This window comes from Engystomops pustulosus, chromosome 5 (assembly GCF_040894005.1).
Source record: "Engystomops pustulosus chromosome 5, aEngPut4.maternal, whole genome shotgun sequence".
In the NCBI taxonomy this organism is placed as follows: domain Eukaryota; kingdom Metazoa; phylum Chordata; class Amphibia; order Anura; family Leptodactylidae; genus Engystomops; species Engystomops pustulosus.
The window spans coordinates 125,684,518-125,709,640 of NC_092415.1; the positions used below are offsets into that span (position 1 = coordinate 125,684,518).

At 43.8% G+C, this 25,123-nt stretch overlaps 1 protein-coding gene across 6 annotated transcripts in view; it reads left to right on the forward strand.

The window, feature by feature from the left end:
* The first annotated feature begins 213 nt into the window (after positions 1-213).
* The window catches only part of ATPSCKMT (ATP synthase c subunit lysine N-methyltransferase), a 105,444-nt gene continuing 80,534 nt past the window's right edge, over positions 214-25,123 (forward strand). The window contains exons 1-2 of one of the 6 annotated variants that reach the window (XM_072152972.1): positions 215-354; positions 18,695-18,773. Coding sequence is in view for 1 of the 6 variants with exons in the window: in XM_072152975.1 (XP_072009076.1) it covers positions 349-354 (6 nt within the window). In the remaining 5 variants the exon portion in view is untranslated. Of the gene's footprint in view, positions 518-18,694; positions 18,774-25,123 lie in introns of all 6 variants that reach the window. The other 5 variants (XM_072152970.1, XM_072152973.1, XM_072152975.1 and 2 more) reach the window with 5 other exon arrangements.

The window sequence follows — 25,123 nt, forward strand, 5'->3', positions numbered from 1 at the left end:
CTTCTGTGCATTTCACCCCCTTTCCCCACTTGCAGACTGCATTCAGATGTGTAACCCCATCGCACACATTAAATCGCTCCACAGATCCTTCCTTTTCCTCATACCTACCCTGATAATCTCTCCACACACAAAAGAGATATACCAAGCCTGCACCTTTTACCTACACTGCATGCAGGTGGAAACCAGTAAGCTCCGCTCCACGACTACATAACCTCGGTCACATGATCAGAAGTGACGTCACACCTTACCCCGGTAATTGTAGCAGCTGCCGTCCTGTAATGTTGAAAAGAACGGCCCTTACTGTTTTCTATGCACGAACATCCGGTTTTTCTACAGACGCCATAAGCAATGAAGGTCAGTTGTCTTAAGACAGTGGAGATTTGACACTCTTTAAATTTGCTGTCTGATAAAAAAAAGGATTTCAGGATTATGAAATGAGGAAACTTTATCCTGGGAAAATTTATTAACCAGTGCACAAGGCAGCAGAAGAGTCGGGAAGAGGAATCTGACAGTCAAGGTGAGTATGCAGGAGACTGCATATCATAGAAAAAAGGTGGCTGCATATTATATAAGTGGGGCTGTATAATAAAGGATAAGGGGGCTACATGTTATATTGGGAGGCTGTATAATATAGAATAAGTGAACTGTATATAATATTAAAAGGGGGGCTGCATATTATATAGTAAACAGGGCTACATATATAATAAGGGGGGCTGTATTTCATATAATAAGGGTGCTACATATTATGTAAGGGGGATGTATATTTAATTATAAGATGGTGGGCTGTATATATTATAATGGGGACTGCATATTATATAATAAGGGTGGTTGTAGATTATATATATTATATAATATGGGAGGTAAGCTTGACATTATATAACCAGCAGGTAGGTTTTTTTGTCATTTAGCCAGAATTTAACTACACGTTATATAATCAGGATGGGCTGTATATAATGTAACTTGAGGGTGAAGCAATATATCAACATGGAAGGGGACTGTATATAATATTGGAAGACACTGTATTAGGAAGAGGAGCACTGTATGTAATTTGAGTGGGGGCTGTACATAGGGGCACAATTTAAATTTTGGGCAGTAAATCTGTATGAAGGGGTCTGTATATAGATAGATAGGTTGGAGAATATAGACATAGAGGTCAGATTTTAATTAAACTATAGGAGCTGTTGATAATTTAATTGGGGGAGAGGAGCTTTTATTAAATATTTTTTTAATTAAATGAAGAAGGGCCACACTTAAATTTGTTTTGAAAAAGGGTGGCTGCATATCATAGAAAAAGGGTGGCTGCATGTCATAGAAACAGGGGGCTGCATATCATAGAAAAAAAGAGGGCTGTATATCATAGTTTATATATAGATCATATATCATAGGGGGGCTGTATATTAAAGAATAAGGGGGCTACATATTGTATTAGGGGGCTGAATATTCTAAAATAAGGAGGATACAAATTATATAAGGGGGCTATATATTATAGACTAAGGGAACTAAATATGATATAAAAAGGGGGGCTGTATATAATAATAAAGGGGTTGTATATCATAAAACATTATGTAAGGGGGATGTATATAATACAACGGGGACTGCATATTATATAATAAGGGGGTTGTATATTTTATAATATGGAAGGTGAGCTGCACATTATATAACCTACGAGTAACTTTTTTATAATTTAAGCATAATTTAACTACATATTATATTATCAGGGTGGGCTGTATTTAAAAGGAAGGGGAGCACTACGTAATTTAAGTGATTGGGGGCTGTATATAGGGGCACGATTTAAATTAAAAAAAATTGGGGGGGGGGGTAAAGCTATGTAGGGACCTGTATATAAGTAAACATATGGGAGAATTTCAGTTTATGCCTCCGGCAGCAAATGACAGTGTAGATCAGTGGTGGCGAACCTATGGCACTGGTGCCAGAGGCGGCACTCGGAGCCCTCTCTGTGACTACAATTGAAAGTAGTCAAAGAACAAGAGAAATAAATTACTGCTTAAATTGCTGAACTGGCACTTTGCAATAAATAAGTGGCTTTTGGTTGAAGTTTGGGCACTCAGGCTCTAAAAGGTTCGCCATCACTGGTCTAGATCATATTGCTGCAAATTGGAAAGCTCCTAACTTGTCAGTCTCTCAGGTTAAAGGGGTTTGCCCATGAAAGAAAGTTATTACATTTTAATCCCCTAGTGATGTTTACACAATAAAGATCATTTTTGACCGCTTACTTTATAATTTTAGTTAGTTTTTTTTTTTTTTTTTGCTGTCTTAGCTCTAAGACTCTCTAAGCAGACACTTTATGATTCCTCTGCAGTGAGATGATGTGTGCTGACAATGTGCTGAGATTATCAGGGTTCAGGGATTAGCTACACTTTTATTAAGCTTCAGAACAGTCTACTAATATCTGACACATAGAAAAAGAGTTACAGATTCCCATGACAGACTTATGAGATGGATATAAAACTTGACATACTCCAGCTTTGCTATCTCACCTGTAGTGCTCAGAGTCAGCTCTGCGACATCTAAAGACCTTATTTTGTCTGTACTAGTAAAGTAAGCCTCTGCACGCTGCTGTGTCTGTAGTGTGTAATGTAATGCACGGTGGAGGGACAAGAGGCAGAGAGCATTGCGGTGTGCAGACAAGAGAAGCTATTCATGAGAAGAATCCAACCATCGTCAGAAAACTTACAGTTGTGTCCAGGGACAACCAAAATTGTAAACACCAGGACTAATAGAGGCAGGTTGAAATTATATCTGTGGAGTTTTTTTTTAATGACAGAATGGAGACTGTGTTAATTTTTTTCCTGAGTATATTTAGCTTGTTTTTGTGGGAATATCCCTTTCAAGGCCAGGCCAAAATGATGACCTAAGAAAAGATCCATGACCCTTGGAAGTTAAAGGAAATCTACCATTTGCTTTAATGCATTTTGAATCAAACACCTTGGTAATGCTGTAGCTACACTGGTGCATATCTTGTTTAATCCCTGAACGGAGTAGTTTTGCTGAAAAAACAACTCAATTATAAAATTCAGGAGTTTGGGAAAGCTGGGTGCCGACTGACTGCTGTACATAAAAGAGCTGTCTGAACTGTCCAGACAGGACTAATCAACCTGAGGTTCTAAGGGGGCTATACACAATGTCTTTCTATATCCCCCTTATACCTTGGCGCCCATTCCCTCTCCTCCTAGAATCCTAAAGAAAAGGATTAAAAAAAAACAAAAAAAGAGGAAAAAGGACCCCAAAAAAGGACAAGCTGCCAAAAAAAATGCCTGCAAAAGTGCAACATGTTTTATCACAAACTGCCAGGCTCCTACGCTAAGGGATATGTAGGCATGAATGTCTTTCTTCATGCCAGTAGCTACCTGGTGAGATTGATCACCTCACTAGAATGTCTGTGACATGGGAAACTTAGTAGTTGCAGCGTGAAACCACTGCCTGGTAAGGCAAGAGTTAACATGTGAAATGTTATTAACCAATTATATGATGTGTTCTAATTGTAAAGCAAACCGGAAGCTGATTGGAGAGTGCTGCCACCCCACGAGGAGAGTATAAAAACCCCCTGTGGGCAGGAGCACATGGTCGATCAGGTCAGACCCAGTGAGGTCCTGCAGAGTCAGTAGACTCCAGAAGCAGAAGAGAGTACAGCACATTTCTGTGCTGCATAAACTAGTGTCACCCTGCCAGGAAGCAGAGGTGTCTCATGCCAGCTGCCTGACACCTTGGGCAAATCAGGAGACTAAGTCCCTGAGCAGAGGTCCACTGTCCGGACTCTGCTCCATCTACCAGCCCAGCCTGAAGCTCACAGGCTCTGAGCAACCCTTCCTGCAGACCAGCTATCTCCTACCAGCTTTGCAGCCTGCTTACCTGCTGTTGATGTTAGGCCATTGCCTGCCGTTCCAGTTCACATAAAGAACCATGGGTTAATTTGCACAACATGCCTCCGTGTGATCCCTGGGTCAGGCTGCTTCATGATTACAGTCTCCCCATCTTCCATCTCCCAGGAAATCCTGTATACACCTCAAGGGTTGCCCAAGGAAGAAACCTCAGCCTCTCCCTCTACTTTTCTTGCACACACCACATGCTGGAGACCTGCCAGGCTGTAAGCCCATCCTCCGGTCACAATACCAAGCACCGTGACCATAGCGTGCCCAAGGCCGCATAAGCCAGCCACTCCGGTACTCTGGACCCCTTCTGAAGAAAAGCCCCAGTGGGAGATGTTGAACAACCCGGTATTGATCACCTGCTTAGAGATGAAATAACCTTCCTTTGTGATGTGTTCCTTTATTACAGAGCGAGTACAATCAGAACCTCCCTTAAAAAGATCTAGAACCATGATCATCTCTTTTAAATCAGATGTTGATTTGGAGGCAATTCTTAAATCCGCTACAGCATTTATTGCAGATGACTCATCAGAATGTGGGAGGTTTAGCGCTGTCAAGTTTTGTTCTTGTTTACACAACCTCAGATTCTCTAATACTGATAAAAGTCACAGAGTTGAGCTCAGAAGAAGAAATTAGACCAAGACAACGTATGGTATAATATCTAAATCTCTGCGGACTGCTAGGCAGATGTGTGTGCTTTATTCATGTCACTAAGGATTTTTACAGAAACCTTCAGTGGGATGGATTTGGGCTCGGCTAGTTAAAGATAAGAAGTAATGTCCGTAGTTCATTGGTTAGTAAATTATAATAAGATAATTGCAGAAACTAAGGCTGTCTATTCTTGTAGTGGGAAGTATCGTTATTCAGCCAAGGCCACATTCTTTCACTGCACAGGGCTCTGTTATCAATCTTCATCCATAGTCTGGCCTCATCTCAGTTTTCAGCATTTAGCAAATATATGAAAAATAAAAACATTTTCATTAAACATATAACAATACTTCAAAGCGCCAAGGAAGCAGCACTATCCAACACTGCTACGCGTTCTCTAGGACTCAAACAGTTGGGATTTTCTCTTGGAGGCAAAACTCTGTAGCATTCCCTTTTGAAGGTAAATATATTTTTGGGCCAGAGGTAAATCCTGGAGAAAGCTGGAGATAAGAAAAGCTTCTGTGAAGTAAAACTACTTCAAAAGAAGCAGCCTTTTGGCAATTTAATGATAAAAGATTTTCATACAAAGGAAATGGGCAGAGGAAGAGGGTTCCTTCTCAGTTCCAGCAACCCTAGCTCCTAGTTTAAGAAACAATGATGCCAGAGTGCGTGGGGTAGGGGGTGGGGGGGGGGGTACTGTTGAATTTCTATTCTCAATAGACCAAGCTAACACAAAATCCTTGGATTTTGAACACCATCCATAATGGATACAAAATGCAGTTACACTCCTCTCTCCCTCCCAAAACATTCATTGTAACCAAACAAACCAGAGCCTTAATCATCCAGTTGTGGCTAGAAATTCAGTCGCTTTTGGCCATAAAAATAGTAATTCCGGTACCTCCATTTGAAGACACATGTACAGACAAATTTACTTCTTTTAATAAACCCCATAGAGGAGATTTATCATTAGTCCTATGTAGCTTCTTGGTGTATAATTGTAGCACATTTTTGAGCAAACATCGTTTTTGCATTTTTTTTTTAAGTGAGAAAAAAACGCAACTCTAAATGGTGGAAAAAATAAACCACAGAGTGCAACACCACATTTATCAACTGCGAATTTTCAAAAGAAGGCAAATTTAATTGCAAAACTACACCACATAGGAGGTGGTGTATGTGGGTCCATTGTTACTACAGGGGAATTTTTTGCTCAGTTTTATGTATGAGGTATCTGAGAGTTTCCTGTGCAAAAAGGCAGAAATTGACTATAAATCCTGCCAGTCTAACACTATACAGCTGCGCAAAATCTTGCATAATGATAAATCCTGAGAGGAAATTTTTATTCAACCAATTGTAAGTCGTTTGCGAGTGTACAATGACAAATAAACGTACGGGGTATTAACCCACAGCTTTCCGTGGGAGAAAGCTTCTGTTCTTTGATCAAGAGATGACTAAATGGTTATTTTATAACTTTTACGGATTTTAATTATATATCGAAAGTATACTATTGTATGTCAACGACATTTCTCCGCGTAGTATAAACATTGTCTATGTTATACATTACAGAAAAACCCCCACATCATTTTTGTTGTTTAGTCTCAGAGCTCCTGTTCTTATGATCCACCAAACCTCCTTTCTCAATAATTTTTTTGTGCCCATCACCTCCATTTGTTAGCAAGGGTATTTGCTCTAAACCTGCAAATGTTAATACATTGAGATCTCCTTTATGTGCTCTCTGTATATACGTTCAACTAAGCGAGGTGCTCCATTCCCAATTTTTATGGAGTTTTTATGTTCTTGAAAGCTGGTAAAAAAGTGTCTGAATAGTTTTGCCAATATAGAATGGCTGCATGGACAGAAAATAATGTAAACGACAAAGCAGGATCTACAAGTTAGAAATTGCATTATTCTATGTGTTATGCCTCCAAATCTTATTGCTTTTCTTGTAAGTAAGTGGGAACAGTGATTACAACTTCCACACCTGAAATTCCCTTTCAGGATTGTTTTTTGTAGCCAATCCTCTTTTTTTGTATCCTGTAGTCTACTTTTAATTAATTGATCCTTTATTGTTTTCTTCCTCTGTGGGTCCGTTTTTTTTCCCTACTGTGGATCTGCTTCTATCATGCGGCGTTCTTTTTTTTAATTTTGGGGGCCATAGTGTTAAAATCAAATGAGAAGATACATTTTTCTTTATCGTTTTCTCTTCTTGACCTATCCAGGAGTTGTTTTGGCGTTTTTTCAAAAGCTCTTACTCCTCATTGTGTGCTGGCATAACCCTACGGTTTGTGATACGCTTTAAGCATTATACCCATTATACATTGGGGCCATATTAGCTGGCATTTCAATGATTTGCACTATGCACTTCTTTCCTGCTTCATATTTTGCACTCTCTTTGTATATGTACTGATACACTGCCTGGTCTGTTTTTTTTTTTTTTGCATTCCTCCTGCAATTTTAATGAATTATGATTAATAAAGTGATACATTTTATATAATAATTTGGCTTTGGAACACCGTTATTTAATTTGGTGTATTAATAGATTGTCTTAGTAGATCATATGTATTGTACTGTATGTATGTTTGTGTGTGTTATGTGCGTGCAGTATCAGTGTGTCATATGTATTGCAAGTTTTTATGTGTGTTTAGTATTTGTGCACATGAACATGGGTGCATTTTGCTGGCCACAAACAACTGACTTTGTCCCATTGTTTGCGACTAGAGATGAGCGAACATACTCGTTCGAGCATTAGCGTACTCGAAACTGCTCGTTGCTCGGACGAATACTTCGCCCGCTCGAGAAAATGGCATCTCCCGCCGTTGTGATTTTTGGCGGCCAGAAACGGAGCCAATCACAAGCCAGGAGACTCTGCACTCCACCCAGCATGACGTGGTACCCTTACACGTCGATAGCAGTGGTTGGCTGGCCAGATCAGGTGACCCTGGAATAGTTTAGCCCCTGCCCGCGCTGCTCGGATCATTCTCTGTCTAGATGCCGCTAGGGAGAGAGCTGCTGCTGGTCAGGGAAAGCGTTAGGGTGTTCTATTAGAATAGTGTTAGGCAGGAGTGATTCTACAAGAACCCAACAGCCCTTCTTAGGGCTACAATAACGTTTTATTTTACTTTTTTTTGGTTTGCCTGTGGCTGGGCTTGCTGCCATTAGTAGTGAAGCTAGTACCATATTGTGAGTAATTTGCAGGGAGACTTGCTACCGTTGTGTTTAGCTCTTAGTGACACACATAACCACCTTAAAAACCGAAGTGGGACAATTTATTAGGGGTTTGATTTGAATTAGGCACAGTCTGCTGATTTATTTTTTTTTACGTTTATTTCTTTTTATAACTCAAAGTCATCAGGCACAGCACAAAATCCAGTTGTGTGCTGTCAGTGTAGGTTAGCAACTAGCCATAGAAATAGGATAGCATCGTTTTGTTTAAAAAAATAAATAAATAAAAAAAATAAACTTTATTTCCAAACTTTAATTTGGAAAATGTTTAACCCGAGGGCAAGGGGTAGAGGACGAGGGCGTGGACGTGGGCGTCCAACTACTGCAGGGGTCAGAGGCCGTGGTCCTGGGCGGGGTGAGACACCACCTGCTGATGAGGGAGCAGGGGAACGCCGCAGAGCTACACTCCCTAGGTTCATCATGTCTCAAGTTACTGGGACTCGTGGTAGAGCACTGTTGAGGCCAGAACAGTGCGAAGAGGTGATGTCATGGATTGCGGACAATGCTTATAGCCATTTGTCCACCAGTCAGTCTTCCACGCAGTCCACCCATGTCACCGAAATCAGCACTCCTCCAGCTCCTCCACCTCAGCATCCTTCCCCCAGTCTGCCCCCTCCCAGCAAAATTTGGCATTTGAACCGGCATACTCTGAGGAACTGTTTTCTGGACCCTTCCCACAGTCACAAACCACTTGTCCGGTTGCTGCTGAGCTATTTTCCGATGCCCAGGTTTTCCACCGGCCGCAGTCTGTGGGTGATGATGACATTATTGACGTGGTGGAAGAAGTGTGTAAAGAGGTGTCGGACGATGAGGAGACACGGTTGTCAGACAGTGGTGAAGTTGTTGTCAGGGCAGGAAGTCCGAGGGAGGAGCAGACTGAGGGATCGGAGGATGATGAGGTGACAGACCCAAGCTGGGTTGATAGGCCGGGTGAACACAGTGCTTCTGAGACAGAGGCGAGTCCTATAGCAGAACAGGTTGGAAGAGTCAGTGGTGGGGCCAGACGGAGAGGCAGGGCCAGAGCTGGTGCATCAGCGCCAAATGTTTCCCGTAGTCAAGCTCCCGTGGCGAGGGCTAGATTTTCAGAAGTCTGGAGATTCTTTAAAGAAACACCGGATGACCGACGGACTGTGGTGTGCAACCTGTGCCAAACCAGGATCAGCAGGGGTTCCACAACTACTAGCTTAACTACCACCAGTATGCGCAGGCATATGAATGCTAAACACCCCACTCAATGGCACCAAGCCCGGGCACACCACTGCTCCTTCCCCTGTGTCATCTGCTAGTCAGCCCCCTGCCCAGGACCCCGGCCCAAACACCTCCCGTGCGAAAACCCCATCTTCGCCTCCATGATCCTCCACAGCATCCACCAGCGTTCAGCTCTCCATTCCCCAGACGCTGGAGCGCAAAAAGAAGTATAGCGCAACCCACCCACACGCCCAAGCCCTCAACGTCCACATCTCCAAGTTGCTTAGCCTGGAGATGCTGCCCTATAGGCTGGTAGAGACAGAGGCCTTTCGAAACCTCATGGCGGCGGCCGCCCCTCGGTATTCGGTCCCCAGCCGCCACTACTTTTCCCGATGTGCCGTCCCAGCCCTGCACAAGCACGTGTCAGAGAACATCATCCGTGCCCTGACCAACGCCGTTTCTGACAAGGTTCACCTGACCACGGACACGTGGACGAGTGCTGCCGGGCAGGGCCACTGTATATCGCTGACGGCACATTGGGTTAACTTGGTGGAGGCTGGGACCGAGTCTGACCCTGGGGCTGGTCATATAGTGCCGACGCCGAGGATTGCGGGGCCTACCTCGGTCCAGGTCTCAAAGGCCTACTATGCCTCCTCCTCCTCCCACCCCTCCTCCACCTTCTCCTCCGAATAACCATCCGTGGGCATGGCGCCATCAGTCGGTAGCTCTAGGCTCAGCAGCAGTGCTATCGCTAAGCGACAGCAGGCGGTGCTCAAACTGCTGAGCCTAGGCGATAAAAGGCACACCGCCCAAGAGCTATTACAGGGCATCACGGCGCAGACTGATCTGTGGCTGGCACCGCTGAACCTGAAGCCAGGCATGGTTGTGTGTGACAACGGCCGTAACCTGGTGGCGGCTCTGCAACTCGGCAGACTGACACATGTGCCATGCCTGGCCCATGTGTTAAATCTTATAGTTCACCGTTTCCTCAAGACATACCCCAATCTGTCTGATTTGCTCACAAAGGTGCGCCGCATCTGTGTGCATTTCAGGAAGTCCAGCACAGATGCTGCCACTCTCAGGGCAGCGCAGCGCCGCCTCCAACTGCTTGCTCACTGACTGTTGTGCGACGTGCCCACGAGGTGGAATTCAACATTAACCATGTTATCCAGAGTTTACCAGCAGCGCAGAGCGATTGTAGACTGCCAGATGTCAACTTCCACCAGAACTAGTAGTCAGGTCAGTCAGCTTCCTCAAGTCTACAATGAGGAGTGGACGTGGATGTCTGATATCTGTCAGGTGCTGAGTAACTTTGAGGAGTCAACAAAGATGGTCAGTGGCGATGCCGCCATCATCAGCCTCACCATCCCGCTGCTTGGCCTGTTGAAAAACTCTCTGGTCAGCATGAAGTCGGAAGCTTTGCGCTCGTCACAAGAGACGGGGGAAGAAGATTCGCTTGTTGATGGCCAAAGCACCCTTAGGTCTGTTTCTCAGCGCATATCGGTGGAGGTGGAGGAGGAAGAGGAGGAGAATGTTGGCGAGACAGAAGAGGGGACCATTGTTCAGTCCTTCACTGTTCAGCGTGTATGGGCAGAAGAAGAGGAGTTGGAGTAGGAGGAAATGGGCAGTCAGGCCAGTGAGGGAAGTGAATTCTTGCGCGTTGGGACTCTGGCGCATATGGCAGATTTCATGCTAGGCTGCCTATCCCGTGACCCTCGCGTTCAAAGAATTTATTCCAGCACCGATTACTGGGTATTCACTCTCCTGGACCCACGGTACAAGCAAAATCTTTCCACTCTCATCCCTGGAGAGGAAAGGAGTGTGAGAATGCATGAATACCAGCAGGCCCTGGTGCACAAGCTGAAACAGTATTTCCCTTCTGACAGCGCTAGTGGCAGAGGGCGTACTTCTGCGGGACAAGTAGCGAGGGAGAGTAGGCAAGCAGGCAGCTTGTCCAGCACTGGCAGGGGTACGCTTTACAAGGCCTTTGCCAGTTTTATGTCACCCCAGCAAGACACTGTCACCTGTCCCCAGTCTCGGCAGAGTAGGGCTGATTTTTACAGAAAGATGGTGAGGGAGTACGTAGCTGACCATACCATCGTCCTAAATGATCACACAGCTCCCTACAACTACTGGGTTTCAAAGCTGGACATGTGGCACGAACTGGCGCTGTACGCCTTGGAGGTTCTTGCCTGCCCTGCCGCTAGCGCGTTGTCCGAGCGGGTTTTCAGTGCAGCTGGTGGCATCACCGATAAGCGTACATGCCTGTCCTGACAGAGCTGACGCTTATCAAGATGAATAAAGCCTGGATTTCTCCGGATTTTCATTCTCCACCAGGTGAAAGAAGCTCAACCGGAATAATGTATGCACTCCTCCTCCTCATTGTCCTCCTTCTCCTCCTCTTTGTACACTAAAGCAGAGGAAACTGGCTATTTTTTGCCAGGGCCAACTGGCTCTAGCTATAGTACTCTATGTATTTCATTTTTCTGGAGGGCCACCTACCCGGTCCTCTGTTTTAAGCAATTTTACCGATATTATTTCAGCGCTTCTTGCGCATCTGTTTACATTCCCCTCACCCGGCATAACCCAAACTTATAAGAACGCTACTACACTTGATCTTATACAAAAGGTTCTTAGAAGTGCTGTTTGGGGAGTAGCCTAGAGACAGGGGCTTGGATTGGCGAAAGCTCGCCTGGCAGCAGAGCGCCAGCTCCATCACAAGATCCAACTAACATAGTTTTAACTGCAGCACCTTTAATCTACTACTAGTTCACTGCCTCCATACATGGTCCCCTTATCAAACGAGCTGTGTCAGGCAGAATTTTCAGGTGTTTCACCAGATACATAGTGGAACTCGGCCCATCTGTCGCCGCCATGCTGGAGACCTGAAGTTGCAATCATAGCAGCGCAATATGAATGCCCCATACTGTCGCTCTTAATCATGGAAGTCGTCTCCATGGCTGCCTCCACATGTCGTCCCCTTATCAAAAGAGCTGTGTCAGGCACATTTTTCGGGTGTTTCACCAGATACGTTATGGAACTTGGTCACTATGTCGCCACCATGCTGTGTTATCGACTAAATATACCGTCAACCTTTTGTTCACATAGGAAATCATTTCAGCGCCTCTTGCTCACCTCCTTTGGTGAAGCCTGAGTCCATTTAGGGTATGTCGCCATGACACTCTCTAGCCTGCCGCTGCTGCCGCTGCCTCTGCATGCCGTCCCCTATAGTGTCAGGGTCAATTATTGCATGTTTTAGATGCTATCTAGCCTCATTCGGTCACTCTGTCATGGCCATGCTGTTGCCCATAATTTTGGCATAATGGTGCGATTAAGCAGCCTCGGAGGCATCCATGCATGCTGCCCCTGCTTTTTCCTGTCCATTTCCGTGGTGTTTCCATCCTTTTCTGAGGTTCCCAGGTGTTTGGCCAAGCTTCTTTGTGCAGAGCCTTGGTCCCCTTGAAAAATGCTCGAGTCTCCCATTGACTTCAATGGGGTTCGTTATTCGAGACGAGCACTCGAGCATCGGGAAAAGTTCATCTCGAATAACGAGTACCCGAGCATTTTAGTGCTCGCTCATCTCTATTTGCGACCCATCTAACATCAGTGAGGCAGCTGACCCGTGCACGAGGAGGTTCTGCAGCAGCTGACCCGTGCACGAGGAGGTTCTGCAGCAGCTGACCCGTGCACGAGGAGGTTCTGCAGCAGCTGACCCGTGCACGAGGAGGTTCTGCAGCAGCTGACCCGTGCACGAGGAGGTTCTGCAGCAGCTGACCCGTGCACGAGGAGGTTCTGCAGCAGCTGACCCGTGCACGAGGAGGTTCTGCAGCAGCTGACCCGTGCACGAGGAGGTTCTGCAGCAGCTGACCCGTGCACGAGGAGGTTCTGCAGCAGCTGACCCGTGCACGAGGAGGTTCTGCAGCAGCTGACCCGTGCACGAGGAGGTTCTGCAGCAGCTGACCCGTGCACGAGGAGGTTCTGCAGCAGCTGACCCGTGCACGAGGAGGTTCTGCAGCAGCTGACCCGTGCACGAGGAGGTTCTGCAGCAGCTGACCCGTGCATGAGTAGGTTCTGTAGCATGTAATTAACCCCTTAAGGACGCAGGGTTTTTTCGCTCATTTCTTGCTCTCCATCTTCAAAAATCCATAACTTTTTCATTTTTCCGTGTACAGAGCTGTGTGAGGGCTTATTTTGTGCGTAACAAATTTTACTTTCTTGTGATGTTATTTATTTTAACATGCCGTGTACTGGGAAGCCGGAAAAAAAAATTCCAAATGTGGAAAAATTTAAATAAAACCGCATGAGCGTCATGTTCATGTTCTTGAGGGCTATAGAGGTTTTATGGTGTTTTCATACATTTTCAAAAATTAAAGGAATGTGTACAAAAAAGAAAAAAAAATTTTGCCATCTTCTGACACTAATAACTTTTTCTTACTTTGGTGTATGAACCTGGTAGTGGTGTCCTTTTTTGCGAAATGAGCCGACGTTTTAACTGCTACCATTTTGATAATTTTTTTTTACATTTTTTATGTCATATAAAAAGGTGTAAAAGTCGCATTTCGGACATTTGGGCGCCATTTCCCGTTTCGGAGGTCACTGCCGACTGTAACCGTTTTATATTTTAATAGATCGGGCATTTTGGGACGGGGCAATACCTGATGTGTTTGTGATATTTACAGTTTATTATATTTTATATCAGTTCTAGGGAAAGGGTGTGATTTGAACTTTTAATATTTTATGAATTTTTCACATTTTTTAAACTTTTTTTTTTCTGTTTTTCCTATATCTTAGTCCATCTAAGGTACATTAACCCTAGATGGTCTGATCGTTCCTACCATATACTGCAATACTACTGTATATACTGCAGTATATGACATTTCTGCACACTGTACATTACAATGAGCCACTGGCTCATTGTAATGAATATGCAGAAGCCATTAAGCCTCGGGTCAAACGTAGACCCAAGGCTACCATAGCAACCGATCACCCCCCCCCCCATGACGTTCTGGGGAGCGGCGATCGGAGGTAAGATGGCGGCGCCCATGCAAGCACTGGCCGCTGGTGTTAGCGATGGGTCTTTGCTGCGATATGCAGCAAAGCACATCTCTGTATGAAGAGGGCTCGGCCCATGACCCCTCTTCATACACCCTTCACAGCTCCGTGGCATGAAGGGGTTAAGTTTATTAACATTGTAAGCATTATGTGTTGGGGGGTGGCCCTTTTGTAAACACCTCTCTTGCAACCTCTCTGTACTGTGACAGGGGGTTGGTATAATCAGTCCCCTGTCACAGCGCTGTGCACCCTAATTCTGAGGGATCCAGTGATGACATCATTAGGATATATAATAGACATGCAGGGAATTGGCCATGTACCTTCTCCCTATATGTCTGTGTCTACAGATCACTGGTAATGGTGATCTGATGGGCTTCCCTCTAACTTCTACCTTAGGTAAAAGTAATAAATAAACAAAGGTAAATGAAAAAGAATCATTATATTACAAAAAGCCTGGTCAGGGGCCTATATAAATTGCCATTTATTACCTTTTTAACTCCTATGGAGTATTTCTGTTACTGAAAATATCATACTCCTCCTCAGTATTTTTATTCTCCTGGAAGAAAATTAGTGTGACCCCTGGCTACTACTCTCCTCTACTTTTGATTAAAAAAAATCCCAGCAGCACTTCCAGGCTGATTTTCAATTTCATTAACATCTATAAAGCTTGGAGTCCCCGGGTTGGTGGAAGAATCTCAACAACTTGGAGAGAGTTCTTCCGTGGCATCCCTGGCCTGACCTTTCAATACAGAGAAGTATGCAAAAAACGTTTTTCAAGGTGTGGCTTTAAGTCTCCATATGACTTTAAGGTGGCCTTAATTGGCAATCTCTCCATAAGGAGAACACCTACTGTCTGACCCTAGTCAACAGCCTCTTACACAGCCAATCCATTTACCTATGCTGTACTGAGGAGACCTAACCAGGTAGAAACAGTGCTGTCTACTGTTGGGAGTCTGTTCCTTCTGGAATAGATGTACTGGTTTGGCTTAATCCCACACCATAACTTTAGACTTCTTGTAGGTCATAGTTGGTGTTAAGGGGGCTGCCTTTCAAGGTAGCAAAAGGAGACATTGTTTTCCATTTAACACCTTGGAAACCGTTTTTGCATACTTTCGAGAAATCCCTAATGGAGCATCTATGACTTTTAAGTCTCCACATGCCTTTAAAGTGGCATTAATTGGCAATCTCTCCATAATGAGAACACCTACTGTCTGACCCTTTTAATTCAGACGGATACAAGTCAGTCAGGTTGGGGAGCATAACTCCCTGGAAGGTTCTTACAGGGGTTGTAGCCCCATTCAGTAGCAAACTGGTCCTCAAACTATAGGGAGATAAGGGTACAACCTTGAATCGCCAAAACCTAAAACTTTTTTTTCAGACACTTTGGCAGTTGTCTTTATTTCTCATCAAGAGGGGACAAGATCCCTGGAACTTTTACAGAAAATTTTCAGTTGGGCAGAACAAAATGAATAGGGACAGGGAATATTGCAGCAGACTTTCTGAGCAGGGTTTAAATCTGTCCAAACAAGTGGTGCCTAAACGACCAAGTCTACTCTCTCCTGACAAGCTTATGGGAAATCCCCAGACTTGTTGGCTATAAAGTAAAATGCCAAAGTAAATTATTTCTGCTCTCTGATTTGTCAAATGGAGGTTTTTGCCATACCTGGAATGCACTCATTTCTTATGCCTTTCCTTATCTTCCCTTGATATCAAAAGTTATTGTAGTTCCTCTTAGGCCCAAAAAGACCCAGTTTACCTCCCTGAAGAATATGGCTCAAATCTAATAATTTTGCCGCAGAGGAAAGATCTTATATCAAGGGCCCATTCTTCACCCAAATCCAGAAATGTTTGGATATTAAAAGTGTCTTCTCAAGATCAAAGGTCTTTCTGATAAAATAATTTCCACTTTAAAGGCAAGTAATAAGCTGTCAACTTCTGCCGTCTATCATTAGAATCTGGAAAAAAAATGTAGCTTTTTGCAGTAAAAAAACCTTCCAATCAATCTTCCCTTACATTTATCAGATATTAGAATTTCTACAGGAAGGCCTAGAAAAAGGTCCGAAGACAAATGGTCAAAGTACAAATTTCTGCACTCGGGGCCTTCTTTGACACTCCTCTAGAGGAGCACTAATGATTTAAAGGTTCTTAACAGCTTCAGCTAAATGTACACCTTTCCAGAAACCTAGAATTACCCCCTGGGACCTGTGTCTAGTCCTTATTGTCTTTCTGGTTCACTCTTCAGGCCCATAAAAAATATGTGTTTGAGATCTCACCTTAAAAACTATCCAAGAAGAAAATGCACTGCTGCTATCTATCCAAGGTGGAGAAAACCAAAACTGGCTTGGGAAAAACAGAGTAGTGGGTCCCAGATGATCCATACTACTAGTTGCTGTTCTTCTCAATACAGAGTTCTTATAACATAGTCCAAGCAGCAAAAATATGAGACTACACTCACTGCACTCATCGATATTTACGCAGATATCCTTTGAGTGTTGCAGTAATTAATAAAAAGTAGAGCGAGGTGAGAGGCAATTTCAAGCATTCAGCCGCTTTCTCAAACCCTTGACATCACCATGTCCCGACGCTCACAATATAAGCCCTGTTAACTGCAGGTGTCCTCAAGGAAACCAGCAACTGGCTGTATGAACAGCGACTCGATTTCATTATCAATACAGGGGAGCATTGAATAGATAAAAACAAAGTGATACATGACAATAGTAGCTACAAGTAATCTAAATAGGACAAGCTTATATAGATTTTCTCTTCTTATATCAGTGGCAAAAAAAATGAGGTAAACATTAAAGAAAACATTCATATCATTACTATCATTGAGACCTAATTCTCCCATATCATCAAATTTTATAAAATATTTATTCTCTCGACAAAGAAGTATATGTGAACGATCGCCACTCAGGGGAATGGTCTTAACTTTCTCAATCCCAGCACATTTTAGAACCTCTGAATTGCCGTTGTGTGCACAACGAACATGTTCAATGGACACCCAATACTTGTGGTAATAAATTTTATGTTCTCTAAAGCAGTGATTTTCAACCTGTGTGCCGACACATGGTTGAGTGTGCCGCGGGGAAAGTTCCCCGAACTATGGTGCTACAGAAGATGGGCGGATCGCTGACGCGGGGCTTGTAGGTAAGTATGGGGCAGAAACACGGGGGGCACTGTGGCAGTGCTGCACAGGGGTGCAGCACTGCCACAGTGCCCCCCGTGTTTCTGCCCCATACTTACCTACAAGCCCCGCGTCAGCGATCCGCCCATCTTCTGTAGCTCCTGAGGTTATTATTTGTATAGGGAAGGCAGCTAGGGTCTTTTAATTAGTAAAGGGGGGCCTCTAGGGCCTTTTAATTAGTAAAGGGAGGCCTCTAGGGCCTTTTAATTAGTAAAGGGAGGCCTCTAGGGCCTTTTAATTAGTAAAGGGAGGCCTCTAGGGCCTTTTAATTAGTAAAGGGAGGCCTCTAGGGCCTTTTAATTAGTAAAGGGAGGCCTCTAGGGCCTTTTAATTAGTAAAGGGAGGCCTCTAGGGCCTTTTAATTAGTAAAGGGGGGCCTCTAGGGACTTTTAATTAGTAAAGGGGGCCGCTAGGGGCTCTTAATTAGTAAAGGGAGGCCGGCTAGGGGCTCTTAATTAGTAAAGGGAGGCCGCTAGGGGCTCTTAATTAGTAAAGGGAGGCCGCTAGGGGCTCTTAATTAGTAAAGGGAGGCCGCTAGGGTCTTTTAATTAGTAAAGGGAGGCCACTAGGGTCTTTTAATTAGTAAAGGGAGGCCACTAGGGTCTTTTAATTAGTAAAGGGAGGCCGCTAGGGTCTTTTAATTAGTGAAGGGAGGCCACTAGGGTCTTTTAATTAGTAAAGGGAGGCCGCTAGGGTCTTTTAATTAGTAAAGGGAGGCCGCTAGGGGTTTTTTATTAGTAAAGGGAGGCCGCTAGGGGTTTTTTATTAGTAAAGGGAGGCCTTTTATGACTGTTTTAGTGTCATTTTGTGCTATTTTCGTTGGTGGTGTGCCCCAGGATTTTCTAAGTATAAAAAGTGTGCCGCGGCTCAAAAAAAGTTGAAAATCACTGCTCTAAAGCATACTGACAACATGCGTATAGTTTTCTTCACTATGATGTCTATTAAGCTGGCCTTTGTATTTAAACTAGTTACAAAACCTGCATTTTAAATTCCCTTTTGGGATCCCTCTCTTCAAACACGTTTTTACTATGAACAAGTTAATTTTTGATGCTTTTTTTCTTTTAGACATAGTCCTACTCAGAGGACGTGTACTGGTAATCTTATTTAACTGAGGGTCATGTTTCAAGATATGCCAATTCCCTTGAATGGCTCTCTCACATGGGCCAAACTCAAAGGAAAAGGCAAATCTACAGTTAACTCTTATGTTTTTGTTACGCCACTTTTTTTTTTTTTTTTTTTTTGCTGTAGCAGTTTTTCCTGGGTAAGTGAAGATGCTTTATAAAACATTTTTTGGGACAACCTGTAGATGCAAGTCTGTCCATTAATTCCTGAGATTTTAATCTGAAACCTTGGTCATCGTTTATTCTTTTTAAATGGAGGAACTGGCTAAAAGGTAAATTATTCTTCGTATGTTCAGGATGAAAGCTCTTATAGTGTAGGATGGAATTAGTAGCCGTAGATTTTCTATAAAAAATTAAGCCAACCTTTCCCTTCGTTTTCTCCACTTTATTTTCAGATCAAAAATATATAGTTCTTCAAGATGAGACTTCAAGATGTTACTGCTTTCAAAACTGGCCAAATAAAGATTGACAAAGGTACAGGCCATGGGACTGCCCATGGCGGTGCCTGTTCTCTGGACAAACCATTGGTCATCAAACATGAAGGTGTAATGTGACAAAACAACTCAAGTCCTTCACAAACAGTTTATATATGGAGTATCTTTTTGGGCATCAATAAGAATGGGGGACATGTATCATAGTTTTTTCTTTCTGTGGTGAATTTTGAGACATTTGGCAGCTATTTTTTTGTGCCTTATGTATGATCATGTCTTTTTACTTGTAATGCATATTTTTCTTATCCTGGCAGGTGCAAATTTTGGATTCTTATTGATACTTTTTGTTGCAAATGTCTCAAATACACATGGACACGAGCCATGTGGGGGGGAAGGGGGTTATATGCATGAGTGGACACTACTGTAAAGTTTGGATTTGAGGCTGTGTCCTGCATTTTTAAGCATTGTAGTCACACCCAGGCAAGATGAAGACATATTAGGCTGCGGTCACACATGATGTTACGGGTGAGGTAACACTTTGCATTTTGATGAGGTCATTTGCCTTCTTATATTACTGTTAACATTTGTATTTACAAAATGCATAGTAAACACAAATGTTAACATATGCATTACCATCACGTTTACACTGCGCCGTGTGTGACCTCACCCTCAGGAGTAACCAATACATTTAAAAAAAATGTAAATGCAAAGATTTATAAATTTCCAAAAATCAGGTTAAAGAAAGTGAGACGTGTCGTGTGGGATAACTTGGGGAAGAGCTACTCCATGTGGGGGGGAACTGCTCCTTTCCAGACCCTCCCATTTGGCAACTGCCTGGTCACACAGCACATGCTAATGAAAGGTGCAATGTAACATATCTTTTTTTCTGTAAAACCAATTTTTAATACAAAAACACTTTGGCAGTGTATGTACTATGCTCTTTGGGGACTGGGGGAGTGCTAAAAATGGGTCTCCAGGTGACAGGTTCCCTTTAAAAGCCTCCAATTTCCACCTCCTATTGAATCAATTTCTACGTTAAGATAAATCCTTATCAAGCTCTATCAAGATATCCGAAACATTAACCCCTTAGCGCTCTGCGCCGTAGCTGTACTGCGCAGCTTCCCACTATTGGTGCTCAGCGCAGTACAGCTACTGCGCGAGCGCATACTATTTTAGAGTTGTCACCACATCGCCAAACGTGGTGACATCGGGATGAGATTTGGGTGACAGAGGCAGGAGGAGTTTCTGTCTCCGTCACCCGACCAATCAAATCGGTCCCGCCCGCCGATCGCCGTGATTGGCCAGTCAAACCTGACTGGCCAATTACAGCGATTTTAGGCTAATAAACGTGGTTTTAGCCCTTTCCTCTTCCTCCAGCGGCACCATTTTGGTTTGGTATCGCTGGAGAGAGGAAAGAGCGTTACTGTGTGCACCAAAATACACTTTTACACTATAAATAGTGTTCTGATCCTTATCTGATCCCTATTGTTCCCTACAAATCCCTATCCCTATCTGTTTTTTCCTGTGTGTTCCCTGTGTGATCGCCTTGTGTGATCCCACGTGTCTTCCGTTTTTCCCTGTCTGTCCCTTCTGAACCCAAACGCACTTTTCAGTGCGCTGTGTTAGCGTTGTTCTGCACTGGACACACTTTTCAGTGCGCCGTGTGAATAGCGCTGCACAGAGTCTTTAGCAGTCTTAGTGGTAGTTAATTTGTCTTAGGGCGAGCTAGGTGCATTTGTAGCGCCTTTTTGCGCGGTGCACATAGGTTTTTTTTCGGTGCCTGGTAATATTTTTTTCCAGAGCGCCGTAGGTGTACCCGTACTTAGCTATTTTTTTTTTTGTGTGCTATCTGTGCGGCTTGTCCGTGTAGTTTAGTGCGCATTATTTTTTGTGTGTGCCATCTGTGCGGCTTGTCCGTGTAGTTTGGTGTGCATTACCTTTTTTTTTGTGTGTGCCATCTGTGCGGCTTGTCCGTGTAGTTTAGTGCACATTATTTTTTGTGTGTGCCATCTGTGTGGCTTGTCCGTGTAGTTTGGTGTGCATTATATTTTTTTTTTTTTGTGTGCCTGCTAGACGGTTTATCCATGTAGTTTGGTGCACATTATCTAATTTTTCTAGTTCTCTATTTTTTTTGTGTGCAATGTCTCAGAAGACGTACACCGTGTTGGAGGCATATAACATGCTTACCTCTGACACCGAGTCAGCTAGTGGGGATGATGGTCCCTTTTACCTATTATCATCCTCCTGCTCATCTTCTAGTGACCTGGAAGGACCCCCAAGAAGGCGCCGTAGGATTCCAGGGACTTCTGCGATTGAAGTGCCTGGGACTTCTGCAGGAGAAGTGCCTGGGACTTCTGCAGGAGAAGTGCCTGGGACTTCTGCAGGAGAAGTGCCTGGGACTTCTGCAGGAGAAGCGTCTGGGGCTTCCACTGATCCCACATGGGTAGCCCCAGATAATTATACCCCTCAGGTCCCTGACTTTTTGGGCCATCCTGGCATTAACTTTGACACGACAGGGCTCAGAGCTGTGGACTTTTTAAAGTTTTTTTTTTGATGAGGAGCTGCTGAATATTATTATATTTCAGACAAATCTCTACGCTGCACAACATATTGCCCAAAACCCCACGTCCTTTTATGCACAACCCTACAGGTGGACCCCTGTCACTGCAGCAGAGATGCACAAGTATTGGGGCATAATACTCCTCATGGGGATAGTAAAGAAGCCTTCAATCAGGGACTACTGGAGCACAGATATACTGTACCACACCCCCATGTTCCGCATGGCAATGAGCAGGATGCGCTTTGAAGCCATCCATAAGTTTTTGCACTACATTGACAACACACAGTGCCCACCCAGAGGTGACCCCAGTTATGATCGGTTATTTAAGGTCAGGCCCATATTAGATCATTTTAGTGCCGAGTTTACCCAGGCATATACCCCCGCCAAACATGTGAGCATAGACGAGTCCCTGGTACAATTCAAAGGGAGACTTCAATTCCGCCAGTACCTGCCCAATAAGAGGGCAAGGTATGGTGTGAAAATGTATAAGCTGTGCGAAAGTTCATCAGGGTACACATACAAGTTCAGGGTATATGAAGGGAAGGACTCCACTATAGTGCCCCCAGAATGCCCCCCCTTCCTGGGTGTTACAGGGAAGATAGTGTGGGATTTAGTGCACCCACTGCTGGACCAGGGCTACCACCTCTACCTGGACAATTTCTACACCAGCACCACCCTGTTCAAGTGCCTCACTTCCAGAAATACTGCGGCATGCGGCACTGTACGCAGAAATCACAGAGGTCTCCCTAAGTCGCTGCTTGGGCAAAAACTTAAAAGGCACGAAAGCAGGGCACTATGCAGCGACTCTGTATTGTGTGTTAAGTACAAGGACAAGAGAGAGGTCCTTGTATTAACCACAATACATGAGCACACCACCACCCCTGTCCCAGTACGAGGTGCCAGTACAGAAACCCCCAAGCCAGACTGTATTTTAGATTATAACAAATACATGGGAGGGGTGGACTTGTCTGACCAGGTGCTTCAGCCGTACAATGCCATGCGGAAGTCGAGGGTGTGGTACAAGAAGCTGGCCGTGCACATCATGCAGATGGCATTGTATAATGCTTATGTGCTGCATCGATATGCCGGCCAGAGGGGAACTTTCCTGGAATTTGGTGGTAATAAAGTACTTTCTTTTTGGAGACCAGGAAGGGGGGAGTGCTAGCACATCTGGAAGTGAGGCCACATCACGTATTGTACCAGGGTAGCACTTTCCAGGAGTAGTTCCCCAAGCAGCCAGCAAGGGAAGGTCACAAAAGAGGTGCAGGGTGTGCTCCAAAAATGGCATTCGGAAGGACACCATTCATCACTGTGAGACATGCCCAGAAAAACCAGGGTTATGTATGAAAGATTGTTTCCGAATTTATCATACATCCCGGGATTTTTAGAGTACCCTCTTGTTACCCTGACGCACAGCTTATACATCATGCCGCACCTTCCCTTCTAAGCCCTGCCATGTGCCCAGCCTGTAGATTACTGTCCCGTATGCTTTACCCGGGAAAACATGCATCATGATTTTTAGGTTGTTTGTCTCCAATGGCAGCAGCTGGGCACAAAATGACATAATGGATATTTTTTACTATGCACTATCCATTTTGCACTTTTTCAGGGGTCCACCTGTGGGGTTAAAATGCTAACTATACCCCTAGATTAATTCATGGAGGGGTGTAGTTTCCAAAATAGGGTCAGTTCTTAGGGGTTTCTACTGTACTGGCCCCTATTGGCATCTACAAATCTTTCATGATGCCAAAAAGAAAAAAAAAATGTACAATGTCTGTGCTCCAACAAGTTATTCCCTTTTGAGCCCTGCCGTGTCTCCATCCTACAGATTATTGCCTCCTATGGGGTATTGCCCTAACCGGGGTAACCCGCAGATTGATTTTCGATGTGTTTTTCCCCAGTGGCATGAGTTGGGCAAAATACTTTTGTCACTTCAATGGCATATTTGATAAGTTGCAATACAATTGTTTCTCTGCACTACTCACTTTGTATTACATTTGAGCCAGCACCTTAGGGGTTAAAATGCTCATACAAGCCTACATACATTCTTTTAGGGGTTCCCTTTCCAAAATGGGTTCACTACATGGGGGTTTCTATTGTACTGGTACCTCGGGGGTACCCCCCATTAACAATCTAGTGAAAACGAAGCTTGAAAACCTAAATTGTGCTTCTTTCTTCCTGACCCCTGCCGTGTGCCCAGCCTGTAAATTATTGGCACATGTGTGGTATTGCCGTACTCGCGACAACCCGCAGAATGATTTTTGGGGTGTTTGTCTAAAGTGGCATGGGTTGGGCACAGTATATGAGGCACTAAAATGACATTTTTGAGATAAAAACGCAATTTTTACTCTGCACCATTTACTTTGCATTCAATTTTGACCAGCGTGTTGGGGGTTAAAATGCTCACCACAACCACCGATAAATTCTTTGAGGGGTCTAGTTTCCGAAATGGTATTATTTATTGGGGGTTTCTATTGCACTGGCACCTCACGGGCCCTGCCAACATGACATGGCACTCCAAATCCAAACATGTGAAAACGGAGCTGGAAAATCAAAATTTCACTCCTTCCGTTCTGATCCCTTCTGTGTGCCCAGTATGTAAATTATTGCCACATGTGTGGTATTGCTGTACTCGGGACAACCCGCAGAATGATTTTTGTGGTGTTTGTCTAAAGTGGCATGGGTTGGGCACAGTATATGAGGCACTAAAATGACATTTTTGAGATAAAAACGCAATTTTTACTCTGCACCATTTACTTTGCATTCAATTTTGACCAGCGTGTTGGGGGTTAAAATGCTCACCACAACCACCGATAAATTCTTTGAGGGGTCTAGTTTCCGAAATAGTGACATTTTGGGTTTTCTATTGTACGTTTACTTCAGGGGCTCTTCAATTACACTGTGGCACCACAAAATATTTGCAGCCAAATTGGCCTTCCAAATTCCCAGTATCGCTAACTCTGTTCTGGACATCACTGTGCGGGGAAACAGCAGCTGACATCCACATGTCTGGTATTGCCGTACTCGGAAGAAGCAGGGCAAGAAATTAGGAATATATATTTACCTCAAATTCCTTCTGAATGTATCCATTTTAGGGCTAAATTGGAAAGATTGAAATCAAAAATTGAAATTTCAAAATTTCCACTCCATTTTCATATCCTTCCAGAAAAATAATTAAAGGGTTAACAGACTTCTTAAATGCTGATTTGAATAGGTTGAGATGTTAGGTTCATAAAATGGTGTTACTTGTGGGGGTATATAGTACATAAGCCTTTATAGGGCACTTCCAAACTGAATTGATCACCAAAAAGTTTGCATTTTTCAAAGTTCAAGAAAATCTGAGAAGTTGCTACTAAAACTTCAAACCTTCTCACATCCATAAAAAAAATGGAAACTTAAAACAAATAATGGATATAAAAAGAAGACCAATGGCAAAAGGTTTCTATCAAAAAAAATTTGTGGTATCGCTTTTTGTCTAAAAAGTATAACATTTGAAACTTTGAAAATAGTTATTTTTTTCAAATTTTTCCTAAATTTTTTACTTTTTACCCCCCAAAAAAGGAACGGATCACCGAAATGACACTACTAACATAAACTACAATGTCTCACGAGAAAACAATCTCAAAATCACAGAGATATCTTAAAGCGTTGAAAAGTTATTACCACAGGAAGAGACACTGGTCAAATTTAAAAAAAAAGTAGCGAGCCTTAACCTGCAAACAAGCTGCGTCCTTAAGGGGTTAACAGGGGAAGGTGACCCAGAAGTAAAGAAACCTAAAGGGACTTCACCCTCTTTAACCTGTGTCACAACAGGGCCTCGATCCTGAACATTT